Genomic DNA, 11,139 nt, shown 5'->3' with positions numbered 1-11,139 from the left:
TGTAAATATATTTGTATAAACGAAGGCAACTGTTCTGAGAAAAACGATCTAACTGAAAATGAATATTTACTTTATCCCTTTAAACACATAGTGAAAAAAACCTAACTTATGTCAGTATAGGATGAGCTAAATATGTTGTTATATCCATGATATAGGTTAGGATAAGACATTTTAAAAAGACGAAGTATATTTCTACAATTTCATGAGAAAAACAAAGTTTGAAAACAACGTTAGCACAGTTGTATCTGTGAAAACGTGAATATCCTGTGTTAAACTGTCAACTTTTTTTTCAGGGAAAGGATTTCGGTAGGAGTATTTTCACATTCTGCACTATACACTATCATGAATAAATTCATCATAAATAATATTATTTTACGATTCTGGAATATAAAGGACTTCATCTTCCTTGTTCTAATAACAAAAACAACCAAGTCATTTGTTGGTTACTAGGCAACTCTGGAGAAGGCAATGGCAACCCACTCCAGTACTCTTGCCTGGAAAATCCCATGGACGTGACTGAGCGACTTCACTTTCACTTTCATACATTGGAGAAGGAAATGGCAACCCACTCCAGTGTTCTTGCCTGGAGAATCCCAGGGACGGCGGAGCCTGGTGGGCTGCCGTCTATGTGGTCGCACAGAGTCGGACACGACTGAAGCGACTCAGCAGCAGCAACAGCAGCAGCAACAGCAGCAGCAGGCAACTCTTGCCGGACCAAACCATCCTCGAAGGTAAGGGGGGAGATGGTGTTTTTCTCAATTTTGCTCTAAGGAAGATTACTCGTGATTCGTCATGCGGCCATCTTTGAGAGGGGCACAGCTATTTACAGCCTTAGAAGGAAAACAAGACTGGTCGTTGCTAGGAAACCCCAAGGCACCGTCGGCATCTTTGAGCCCGGCACAGTGTTTCTACCATGAAAGAGAAAGCCAAGCTGAAGCGGTTGCTAGGCAACGCCTCGGCACCATCGCCATCTTTGAGTGTGGTACGGCTGTTTGTCAATTCAGAATGTGAAACACACTCGCTTACGTGGTGGTTACCAGGCAGCGCCTTGGGGTAGTCACTACCTTCAAATTGGGTTCTTCATCCTCTTCTTTAAATAAAGTCAAATCGCTTCAAGTAGCGACCAGTCAACTTAGCAACTACAAAGCCGCCATCTTTATTAGGGGTATTGTGACTTCCGGCGGGGGCGGAAGAGAGCGTAACGGGGCTCGGGGAGAGGCTCTGGAAAAGGGCTTGACGAGGGGTTTGAGTTGCGATGAGGAAGGCGGGAATCTAGTCCTCTTCCAATCAGCTCCCTATCTCGCCCTCTGGCGGCTCTGGACAGCAGCAGCCCGACTTCGTGTGACTATGGGCGTGCTCAGAGGCGGGCATTGACTCTCTCCACGAGGGAACTGGGTGGCGAGCGTTCCAGATGGGGGAGGAGGGGTCCGAGGGCACGGTACATCTGCTGTGCCTCGCGGCATCTAGCGGGGTCCCCCTGTTTTGCAGGAGCAGCCGCGGTGGCGCCCCCGCCCGCCAACAGGTGGGAGCCCTGGCGCCTGGATCTCTGAAATAGCAGGGTTTTAGAAGGACTTTGGGTCCTCAAGGGAGTAGAGGGTGGGGACGTTTCAGAGTTGTGTTTAGACCGTCGAAGGTGCAATTGACCAGTGATCCTGGTTCCTTGAAGCGGAGGAGGGCCCAGGGGAATCTAGAGAGAGGAACGGGGCTGGGGGCCTGAGTAATTGGTTCCCAAGGAGGAAATTGGGGGGCTCTTGTCTCAAGTTCCCAAACTTTCCCCAGCTCCCATTCTCTGTCATCGGCTCCCTCAATGGAGTCCACATGTTTGGGCAGAATCTCGAGGTGCAACTGACCTCTTCGAGGACGGAGGACACAACCGTGGTGTGGAAGAGCTTCCATGACAGGTCTCCAAGGGCAGCTTGGGGGCAGGGCCAGGGAGGCAGCCCTTGTTGAAGATGACCCCTAGGCTGTCCAGATCTCCAGCGCCAGCTGAGACTGGGTTGTGGGATCTTTGACAAGGCATTCAGCCTGATTCCTGAGCTTCTTTGTATGAGAGGCCGGTTGTGCTGGGGCATGGATCCAGGGCAGACCTACTTTCCTCTTTGCCTTGTTTACTTGGCCTGGACTCATCCTTCTCACCTTCTTTCTCACAGCATCACCCTCATTGTTCTGTCGTCTGAGGAGGGCACCTCGGAGCTGAGGCTGGAGAGACTACTCCAGATGGTGTTTGGGGCCATGGTGAGACTCCCTAACCCTTTTTTTTTTTTTTTTTTTTTTTAAAGTTCTTGTTTGTTTTTGTCCATACCCTGTGGCATGTGGGATCAGAGTTCCCAGACCGGGGACTGAACCCGCCCCCTGCTGGGTGGAAGTGCCGTGTCTTAACCACTGGACCACTAGGGAAGAGAGAAGTTGCTCAGTTGTGTCTGACTCTTTGTGACTCTATGGACTGTAGCCTCCAGGCTCCTCCATCCATGGAATTCTCCAGGCAAGAATACTGGAATACTAGGAATACTGGAATACTAGGGAAGTCCCTCCTTAACTCTCTTTCCCAACCCCAGGAATCTGAGCTCTCAGCATCCCTCTCCCTCAGACCCAGGAGTCCAGACTCCCAGCAGCCTCCTGTAGAACCCACGAATTCTGGCCCTCAGTCGGACTCCTCCCTTAGACACAGAAGTCTGAGTCCCAGCCCCTCCTGTCTTATAACCAAGTGTCCAGGGCCCCTACTCTCCTATATGGTTCTTCTAGGTTCTTCTCGTGGGACTTGAAGAGCTGACCAATATCCGCAACGTAGAGAGACTGAAGAAGGAGCTGAGGGTGAGGATGCAGGACATGAGGATGGGAAGTTAGGATACCTGGTCACTGATATTTGGGAACTGTAGTTCCCAGAAAACCCTGGGGCAGCCTTATCCACTGGGCACCCAGGGCATCTTGGTTGTCTAACATCCCCTAGCAAGGCCCAGTGGGCCAGTTTTCTGAGGGGGAGCCAGCAGATTTGGGTGCCACCTGGGTCTTAGGCTCCTCCATTTTCCCTTCTGCTAGGCCACTTACCGCCTCATCGACAGCTTCCTGGGGGACTCAGAGCTCATCGGAGACCTGACCCAGTGTGTGGACTGTGTGGTTCCTCCCGAGGGGTCCCTGCTGCAGGTATTGGGAATGCCTTGTAAACTTTTAAAACTATCCCTCTTGCCTTGGCTCGGTGTCCATCCTCTTACCTTTGGACCATTGCTTCTTCCTGTCCTTTTGGCTTCCAGTCCAACTCCCACTTGACTCTGGAAGGATCTTTCTACACCCACAGCTGACTCTGTCCTTCCCCTGGTCACAGTCCGCCTGCGACTTCCATCAGTCCCAGGACAAGGTCCCAGCCCCTTAGTCTCAAGTTGAGGACCTGAGGAATCTGATGCCACCCGCCTTCTCGCTCTAACCTCTGCTAACTCCTAACTCCACAGTCCACCCTCTCCTAGCTGCCTCATGAGTCTCACAAATCCCCACAACTCTCCAGTTTCTCTGCCCTGGCACATCCTGTTCTTTCTACCACGGAAATCTCTATCTACTGCTACTGCTGCTAAGTCACTTCAGTCGTGTCCGACTCTGTGCGACCCCATAGACGGCAGCCCACCAGGCTCCCCCGTCCCTGGGATTCTCCAAGCAAGAACACTGGAGTGGGCTGCCATTTCCTTCTCCAATGTATGAAAGTGAAAAGTGAAAGTGAAGTCCCTCAGTCGTGTCCGACTCTTGGCGACCCCATGGACTGCAGCCTACCAGGCTCCTCCGTCCATGGGATCTTCCAGGCAAGAGTACTGGAGTGGGGTGCCATTGCCTTCTCCAAATCTCTATCTACTGTTCCTTAAATATCGATCTGATTTCATCTGGCATGGGTGCTTCCCTGCAGTGTGGCTCTGGGCAGGTGACGACCTCTCTGAGCTTCAGTAGATTGTAGGTTGCGCCCATCTGGCATTTAATAGCACTCAATAAGCTGCTGCTGTTAAAATTACTAGCTTCGGTAGGACGTGTCAGACTAGGCAGCGGTCACCCTACCTGTTTAATGTTACAGTGTGACTTTGGGGATGGTAAGCTACATGTGAAGGTGAACGAACTCAGGCCCAGGGAGGGTGAGACACAGGAGCACGGCCACCAAGCTAGCTTTGAATTGTACGCCGGTCTCTTACCCCTACTCACCCACCTGGGAAGTCTGTCGCCCCTGCTCATGTCCTCTGACTCGCAGTCGGCCTGCCTCCCTTACCCAGGAAGCCCTCTCTGGGTTCGCTGAGGCGGCGGGCACGGCCTTCATCAGCCTGGTCGTGTCGGGCCGGGTGGTGGCAGCGACCGAGAGCTGGTGGCGGCTGGGGATGCCGGAGGCCGTGCTTCTCCCCTGGCTGGTGGGGTCCCTGCCGCCGCAGGCCGCTCGCGACTACCCGGTGTACCTGCCGCACGGGAGCCCCAAGGTGAGTGAGTGGGTGGGGCGGGCAGGGCGAACGGTGAGGGCTGGGAGGAGCGCGCCGGGGGTGGGACCTGGAGGACCGCCTCTAGGAGCCCGGGCTTGCCATGAGAAGAGGAGGAGCTCCAGCCAGCTTACCCGCCTCGCTGCTGCAGGTTCCACACCGGCTACTGACCCTGACGCTTCTGCCGGACTTGGAGCTGTGTCTGCTCTGCGGCCCGCGGCCTCCCCTCAGCCAGCTGGATGCGCAGGTGAATCGGGGCTCCGTCCCGCTTTTCTCCCAGTTCACCCGCGAGCCCTGGCCCTCCCCTGAGCACCATGCGGGGCAAGTGCGCCTTTACCCTGAACCCGCCCTGTGTCCGCCCCGCCCCCTCAAGGCCCTACCCCTCAAGGCCCCACCTTCCTGTAGGCCCCGCCCCCTTGAGCTTCGCCTCAGTGGCCCCCATCCTTCCAGGCGCCTCTCTTCTCCCCGCGGTCCCCTCAGCCTTGCTGGTCTCCTCCCCAGCTCCCTGGCCAAACTGCCTCCCCTTGGGTACCCCCCTGACCTCGTCCTTGGGCCCCGCCTCTCTCGCTGATCACGCCCCCCTGCAGCTTCTGGAGCGCTGGTGGCAGCCCCTGCTGGAGCCGCTGCGGGGCTGCCTGCCGCTGGGACCCCGAGCGCTGCCCACGGGCTTCCCGCTGCACACGGACATCCTCGGGTAGGGCGCGGCAGGAGGAGTGGGTTGGGGGCCCTCAGCACCTCTTTCCTGGCCGTGACACCTGTTTCCCCACAGGCTGTTGCTCCTCCACCTGGAACTGAAACGCTGTCTCTTCACGGTGGAGCCCTCGCGGGATAAAGGTGACTGGGAAGTGGGCAGGGCCGGGAGGGGCGGGGCTGGGCAGGGGCTCTGCGTTACCACACCCCTCTTCCACCTTCAGAACCGTCTCCGGAGCATCGCCGGCGCCTTCTCCGCTCTTTCTACACCCTAGTCACCGCCACTCACTTCCCACCAGGTCAGCGGCGGGCACAGCGACCCCTTTGCACAGATTGGGGCACGGGGTCCCAGTTCTCACGAGGCGGGAGTAAGAGGCGGGGGAGGGGAAAGCGGTAGAAGAAGCGCAGACTGGGTATGGCCGTCTGTGAGCCCCGTGCATGTACACGGGCAAGAGGGGAAGAGAGCTGAAGGGAGGGGCAGGGAGGGCCCAGCCTGCAGGTTTCAGAGCCTCCTGGTTGATCTAAACACCGAGACCTCATCTCCTGCCAGGTGCTTTTTGTGTATTGACACACTTCTTCCTCGGCTTTCCCTTATAGCTCAGTTGGTAAAGAATCTGCCTATGATGCGGGAGTCCTGGGTTCTATCCCTGGCTTGGAAAGATCCCCTGGACAAGGGAAGGGTTACCCACACCAATATTCTGGCCTGGAGAATTCCATGGACTGTATAGTCCATGAGATCACAAAGAGTCAGAGAAGACTGAGCGACTTTCACATCCTAATAGTTGAAGGTTATGTCCTGTTACATCATTATTTCCATATTATAGAGGAGCAACCAGTCTTAGCTAATAAACAGCAGAGCTCTGCTGTGAGTCAAACACAGGCAGCCTGGCTCCCACATCCACACGCTCCTGCTCTACTGCTGAAAATACAGGCTTTGGGTGGAGGAGGTTGGTAGATTCCACAGAACCCAGGTCCAGGAGGAAAAGCTGTCACACAGAACCTGAGGCCCAGACAAAGAAGGGGACCCAGAGTGATACTACAATCCCAGCAAAGACCCTGATGAGTGTAATAAAATGGTGAAAAGTTCCATCTGGAGGGGCAAAGGACTGCCCCTTCCTAGCCATGTGACCCCACCTCCCTCACCTGTTTCGCAAGTGGGGTGGGGTCCTCTGAGGCCAGTGCCTGGCACCTGGGCAGCATCTCTTGCATTTCTGTGATCTGTACTGCTAACCAGATTGCTTGGGGCTGCACACACAGTGTCCCCAGGAAAGTGGGGCACTGGGGCTGGAAGAAGGGGAGAAAGTCTGATCTCCTCAAGTCCTGACAGCTGGCTGGAGCTGCGAGCCTCTTCCATCAGATGTCAGACTTAGCCCAGGATGGGGGTGGCTCCCTCAGGTTGGCATCCTAGTTGTCCAGGCCTCACTGGTCACCTCGACCTTCGCTGTCTTTCCTTCAGAGCCGGGGCAGCCAGAGGAGAAAGCAGAAGAGGCTGTCCACCGGGCCCAGGTAGCCAGAGCCTGCTACTTGGTGTTGGGGACTGAGGAGCCAGGCACGGGATGGCGGCTGGTGGCGCTGCAGTTGGGGCCACGGCGGCTGCTGCTGCTGCTGTCTGCTCAGAGTCCCACATATGGGCTGCGGGGCCTGGCCACCCACACTCTGCATGCCCTCACCCCGCTCCTCTGACCACTGGACCTGAACGCCAGACACAGACAAGGACGGGCTATTAGCGTCTCTGTTTATTCGCTCACAATAATACACAGCCCCTGGAAGGGAGGGAACAGGAGGGGCTATGACAGGATGGGGTGGGAGGGGAGGAGGCACCCACTTCCCCGGCCCCTCTCCCCTCTGTGCTTCGGGGGAAAAGGGAGGGAGGGGGCTCCCCCTTACCCCCCCAGAATGTAAACAGCAGCAGATGAACAAAAATAAAAATACAAAAGGCCGGAGAAAGTTCCTGGACATCCCCCCACCCCAGGGTCTTCCCGGTCACCAGCGGAGGTCCCTCGCTGCCCCATCCACCAAAGCTGCCTCAGTCCTGGGGGCTGCCCAGTGCCAGCCACATCCCCGGGGGGCAGAGTCCAGGGCTCAGAACTGCTGGGCCAGCAGCTCACACAGGTGACGGGAGACAGGTTCCTTGCTGGTGCGCAGGGTCAGCCGGTACATCTAGCGGGGACAGGGTGACTCAGGGAGGAGGCAGAGAGGATGGAGAGCGGGGGGAGGAGAGTCAGGGCAGATAGATGATGAGAGAGAAAGAATCAAGGGGTCAGGAAGGTGATATAAGAGAGGAAAAGGATGAAAGGTAAAAAAGAGGTCAGAAAGGGTATAAAGGATATAGAGAGACAAAAAGCAGGGAGGAAAAGGGAGAGGAAGACAGAAGGGCAGAGAATGCACAAAGAGCAGGAAGCCTTGGAAACCACCACTCACCTGAGCCTGGGCATTGGGCTCCAGCCGGAGCAGACAGCCCACCTGCAGGGCTTTAGTCTGGATGATTCCAGCCCCCACGAAGTTCTCAGGGTTGGGGTCCACATTGTCCAGGAGAGCAGAGCCAAACCCCAGGAGCTAAGGGGGAAGGGGGGGGTGCCCAATCTCTGTTAGTTCCCAGACAGCGGCATGCCAGTTACCCCAAACCCTTGGGAGTGGAAATTAGTCCCACTTGACCAGTGGGAAAACAGGTTCAAGTAGAGCAGCCACCGTCCTCAAATCCCAGAGTTCGGGAGAGGAAAGAGGCAGGGCTGGGATGGTAGCCCTCGTGCCTCTCCTGTCTAGCCTCTCACCTTGGCCTTAGTGACCTCCGAGTCCATGGGGTGGTTGGCTTTGAAGATTTTCTGGGCCTCCTGTTGGGGGCTAGGGGCGGGAAAAGGTCCAAGTCAGGGATCTGGAAGCCCCAGTCCCGCCCACCCTGAGGGCGGCTTTGGTTCCCCTCCCCCGCGGCTCACAGGCTCAGCTGCTTCCAACGCTGGAAGAAGTCCTGGGCCGCCATCTCCGTCGGCTGGAAGAACTTGTTGATGGTCACTGGGAGCTTCAGGGTGAGGGACTGGGGGGCGCCCCCGTACCTGGCGGGAGGGGGAGGGCTCGTCAGGCCCCGCCCTCGCCCTGGAGGCCCCGCCCTCGCCCTGGAGGCCCCGCCCACCCGGCAGCGCCCCGCCTCAAGACTCACCGGAAGCGCACCGACAGGAGCGGCGGCGTCAGGAAGTCCCGCAGACACTCAATGTTGAGCACCTGCTGCACTTGTGCCCCGCCATCCACCTGCGAGGCCACCCGCTTAGTCTGCACGGCCAGCTGTGCCCGCCCGTGGTCAAGGAAGCCAGAAACGCGAGCGGTGGAGCGGGGAGGAATGGAGGGGGTGCCGAGGAGGGCGCGGGGACTTCACCATCACCTGATGGTTCAGAACTTCCCTGGCGCTTCCAGCCCTGCCATCCCAGGCTCATCTAACATGAACCAGCTCCAAAGTCCTTCCTAATCCAAACCTCTGACCTGGGTGCCTCTGGCTTTCCACAGTGGGCTCAGCCACCTCCATTATGGCACAGGTCACGGCCTGGCTCTGAAGGCTGACCTGGGCTTGAATCCCAGCTCTTAAGAGATTAAGAAGTCACTTAACCTCTCTTAGCCTCATCTTTGAAATGGATGTAAGTGTCCTCAGCAGTCAATGAAATAATCTCCCACAAGTACCTGTCAGTGTGTCTGGCACATGGTAAGTTCACTGAAATGGTAGCAATCAGTGTTACCACCATCTATCTTTGTGTCGACAACCCATTGGCAAGTTGGGGCCTTATTTCTTTCCTCCCGCCCCCGCCCAGCACAAAGCTGAGCCTCCAGGAGGTCTCTGGAAATGATGAATGAAACAAAGAGCTAAAATGGTCTTCAAATTTGGAGGTATAATCACTCTAATTTCCAAGTTGTGGAAACTGAGGCCCAGAGAAGGGGGACAGGGGACTGACACTGCTCAAGCAGTTCCTGCATGCCAGCCACCCTTCCAGGGTCTTCCAGCCACACTGATTTTCAAAATGAGACTGAGAAGGAGAGGAGGATCCACGCCTCACTGAAGGAATTTCAGGGCTCAGAGAGGCCAAGTGACTGGGCGAGGTACTGGAATCATGGGTGTGGAGCCCGATGGAAGACAAGGTTAGGACGGGGGGCCTGACAGGGACCAACTGAGGCCCAGAGCATGTGGGATTCAGGAAATAACCCCTCCTGCATCCCCGTCACGTCATGTCAGTGTCCTTTCCTGTCCTGGGAAAGAGGCCTCTTATAGATGATGCTAAATCTCAGAGAAGTACCATGGGCTCAGGCTCTCAAGTAAGGAGGCCAAACAGGGATCTGGATCTGTTTCCCGGCTGCCAGGAAGGCAGACCTGGAGGGGCAGGGCTGGGCCAGGCCGAGAGGATATGAGTCTGGAGGTCTCCAGGGTGGACCACAGTGGGAGAGAAGTTCTGGAACTGCACCGAGGTCTTGTTGCCATAGAAGAGATACATTCGGCCTGCGGGAGCAGGGGTGAGAGGCAGGGCTCCATCTGAGTTCCTTCCATGTCCTCCCCAAGCCAGGGTCTCCTGGAAACCTCCCCTCATTGGCCCCAGGACCCACCCAAGTTCTGCCGGAACTCTGACTTGACTCCAATCTGCAGCAGCTGGTTCTCAAACAGGACCCCGTTGTTCCTGCACACGAACCTGCGTGGGGCAGTTGGGGGTCAGGATGACGGTGCCTGCCTTGGCTCTGCTCTGTGCTCCCCATACGTGCCTACTTCCCTCCCCAACCTCACCCACAACTCACTTATTCAGCAGCTCATCAGCTTCCGGGATGGGCGGGCCAATGTCCTCAGGACCTGGGCTGCAGGTGGGAAAGGAGGGAGATGGGAGGGGGGTTGGGGGACTAGAGGTCAAGGCCCAGAGCTAGTGGTAGGAGACAGCAAGCCCTGAAGGAACAGAAGCCCAGAATCCATATACCTGGATTCCCCACAGAGCCCCTCAAGTCAGACTGGCAATTGCCTCTGATGGGAATAGGACCCTGGCAGGAGCCATCACCCCCCTACCCTGTACCAGACGGCCCTGATTCTCACTCCCAAGCCCTCGCAGCTCATCAGGAGAGCCTGCTGAGAGCTCCCAGTCCCCTAACCCTCCCTGGGGGATACAAGAGTCTGCCCCCCAACCCCCTGAGGCCACCCCTTACTCAGCAGCTGGAGCTGGGTCAGCCAGCAAAGCCATGGGGCTCTCAGGGGCAGGCGGCTCCAGCTCGCTGGGCCATCCAATCCCAGAGCAGACAAGAGAAGACAGGCGTGGCAGGCAGCCAGTCCCAGAGAGGCAGCAAGAGGGCAGAGAGAGAAAGAGAGACGGGAGGAGAGGAGAAGGAAGAGCAGGCTGAGACGGTGACAGGGAAGGACAACACAAGGTGGCCAGGGTCAGCGAGAGCCCAGAGAGGCCCAGAGGGAGGGAGGGGGGAGACCGGGGCAGGCAGCAGCCAGGGCAGACACGAGGCTCAGGGAGAGGGGAGTTGGGGTGGGGGGCAGATGGGCCCAAGGCCAGTACCTGAGGAAGGCCTCCTCAGGGCTGGGCCCCAGGCCGGGCTGGGTGGCCGGGCTGTCGGAGAAGACGTCCACCAGGAGGTTGCCTGCACCCGAGGGGGCCGGGGGTGCCGCGGGGGGAGGGGCTGCCCGCAGCCCCAGGAGGTCGGCGGAGGGCGAGGGTGTGGACTGCGGGCAACGTGGAGGCAGGTAAGAAGGGGCCGGCCTGGCTGAGCCCAGCCGCCCCTGCCCCCAGCCCAGCCCCCCGGGACTCACCACGGTGCTGGGGGTGGGCTCCACGCCCCCATTGATGTCATGGCTGCTGGGGTCCCTCCGGCTGTCGTCCAGGGCGCTGCCAGCCCCTGGCCCCTTCTTGCGCTTCAGCTTGGCCAGGATGGACGACTCTCGCTCAGGGAAGGGTGGCATCTCCTCCAGCACCGTGGCCTGCAAGGTTCGGTCAGGGATGGGCATCAGCGCCGGTCTCGGGCTGGAGTAGGGGGAGGGCGCAGGGGCGGGGCACAT

The 11,139-nt window shown here is 57.6% G+C and overlaps 2 protein-coding genes across 2 annotated transcripts in view; one reads left to right on the top strand and one right to left on the bottom strand.

Moving 5' to 3' along the window:
• Positions 1-1,205: 1,205 nt before the first annotated feature.
• On the top strand, positions 1,206-7,062 carry FUZ (fuzzy planar cell polarity protein). The gene is made up of 11 exons (XM_052655317.1): positions 1,206-1,522; positions 1,780-1,901; positions 2,151-2,235; positions 2,743-2,811; positions 3,037-3,141; positions 4,242-4,439; positions 4,588-4,683; positions 5,024-5,130; positions 5,206-5,270; positions 5,351-5,425; positions 6,583-7,062. Exons 1-11 carry the CDS (start codon positions 1,412-1,414, stop codon positions 6,807-6,809), a joined length of 1,260 nt encoding a protein of 419 aa, XP_052511277.1. The 5' UTR covers positions 1,206-1,411; the 3' UTR covers positions 6,810-7,062.
• Positions 6,845-11,139, bottom strand: part of AP2A1 (adaptor related protein complex 2 subunit alpha 1) — a 27,823-nt gene continuing 23,528 nt past the window's right edge. The window contains exons 14-24 of the mRNA XM_052655316.1: positions 10,894-11,061; positions 10,643-10,806; positions 10,287-10,352; positions 9,891-9,947; positions 9,705-9,787; positions 9,511-9,600; positions 8,281-8,404; positions 8,060-8,176; positions 7,898-7,967; positions 7,548-7,682; positions 6,845-7,286 (exon numbers count right to left, since the gene is read on the bottom strand). Coding sequence (XP_052511276.1) covers positions 7,209-7,286; positions 7,548-7,682; positions 7,898-7,967; positions 8,060-8,176; positions 8,281-8,404; positions 9,511-9,600; positions 9,705-9,787; positions 9,891-9,947; positions 10,287-10,352; positions 10,643-10,806; positions 10,894-11,061 — 1,152 coding nt within the window. The 3' untranslated portion in view covers positions 6,845-7,208. The remainder of the gene's footprint in view (positions 7,287-7,547; positions 7,683-7,897; positions 7,968-8,059; positions 8,177-8,280; positions 8,405-9,510; positions 9,601-9,704; positions 9,788-9,890; positions 9,948-10,286; positions 10,353-10,642; positions 10,807-10,893; positions 11,062-11,139) is intronic.

This window comes from Budorcas taxicolor, chromosome 18, assembly GCF_023091745.1.
Source record: "Budorcas taxicolor isolate Tak-1 chromosome 18, Takin1.1, whole genome shotgun sequence".
Classification (NCBI taxonomy): Eukaryota; Metazoa; Chordata; class Mammalia; order Artiodactyla; family Bovidae; genus Budorcas; species Budorcas taxicolor.
Note: the sequence above shows the minus strand (reverse complement) of the source record. Positions and strands in the feature narration are given on the sequence as shown.

Excerpts from the sequence above, each read along its gene's own strand:
- FUZ (XM_052655317.1), top strand. The coding sequence starts at position 1,412 with ATGGGGGAGGAGGGGTCCGAGGGCACGGTACATCTGCTGTGCCTCGCG. Across the intron at positions 1,902-2,150 it reads TGGAAGAGCTTCCATGACAG|CATCACCCTCATTGTTCTGT; the intron begins GTCTCCAAGGGC and ends TCTTTCTCACAG. Across the intron at positions 3,142-4,241 it reads CCGAGGGGTCCCTGCTGCAG|GAAGCCCTCTCTGGGTTCGC; the intron begins GTATTGGGAATG and ends TCCCTTACCCAG.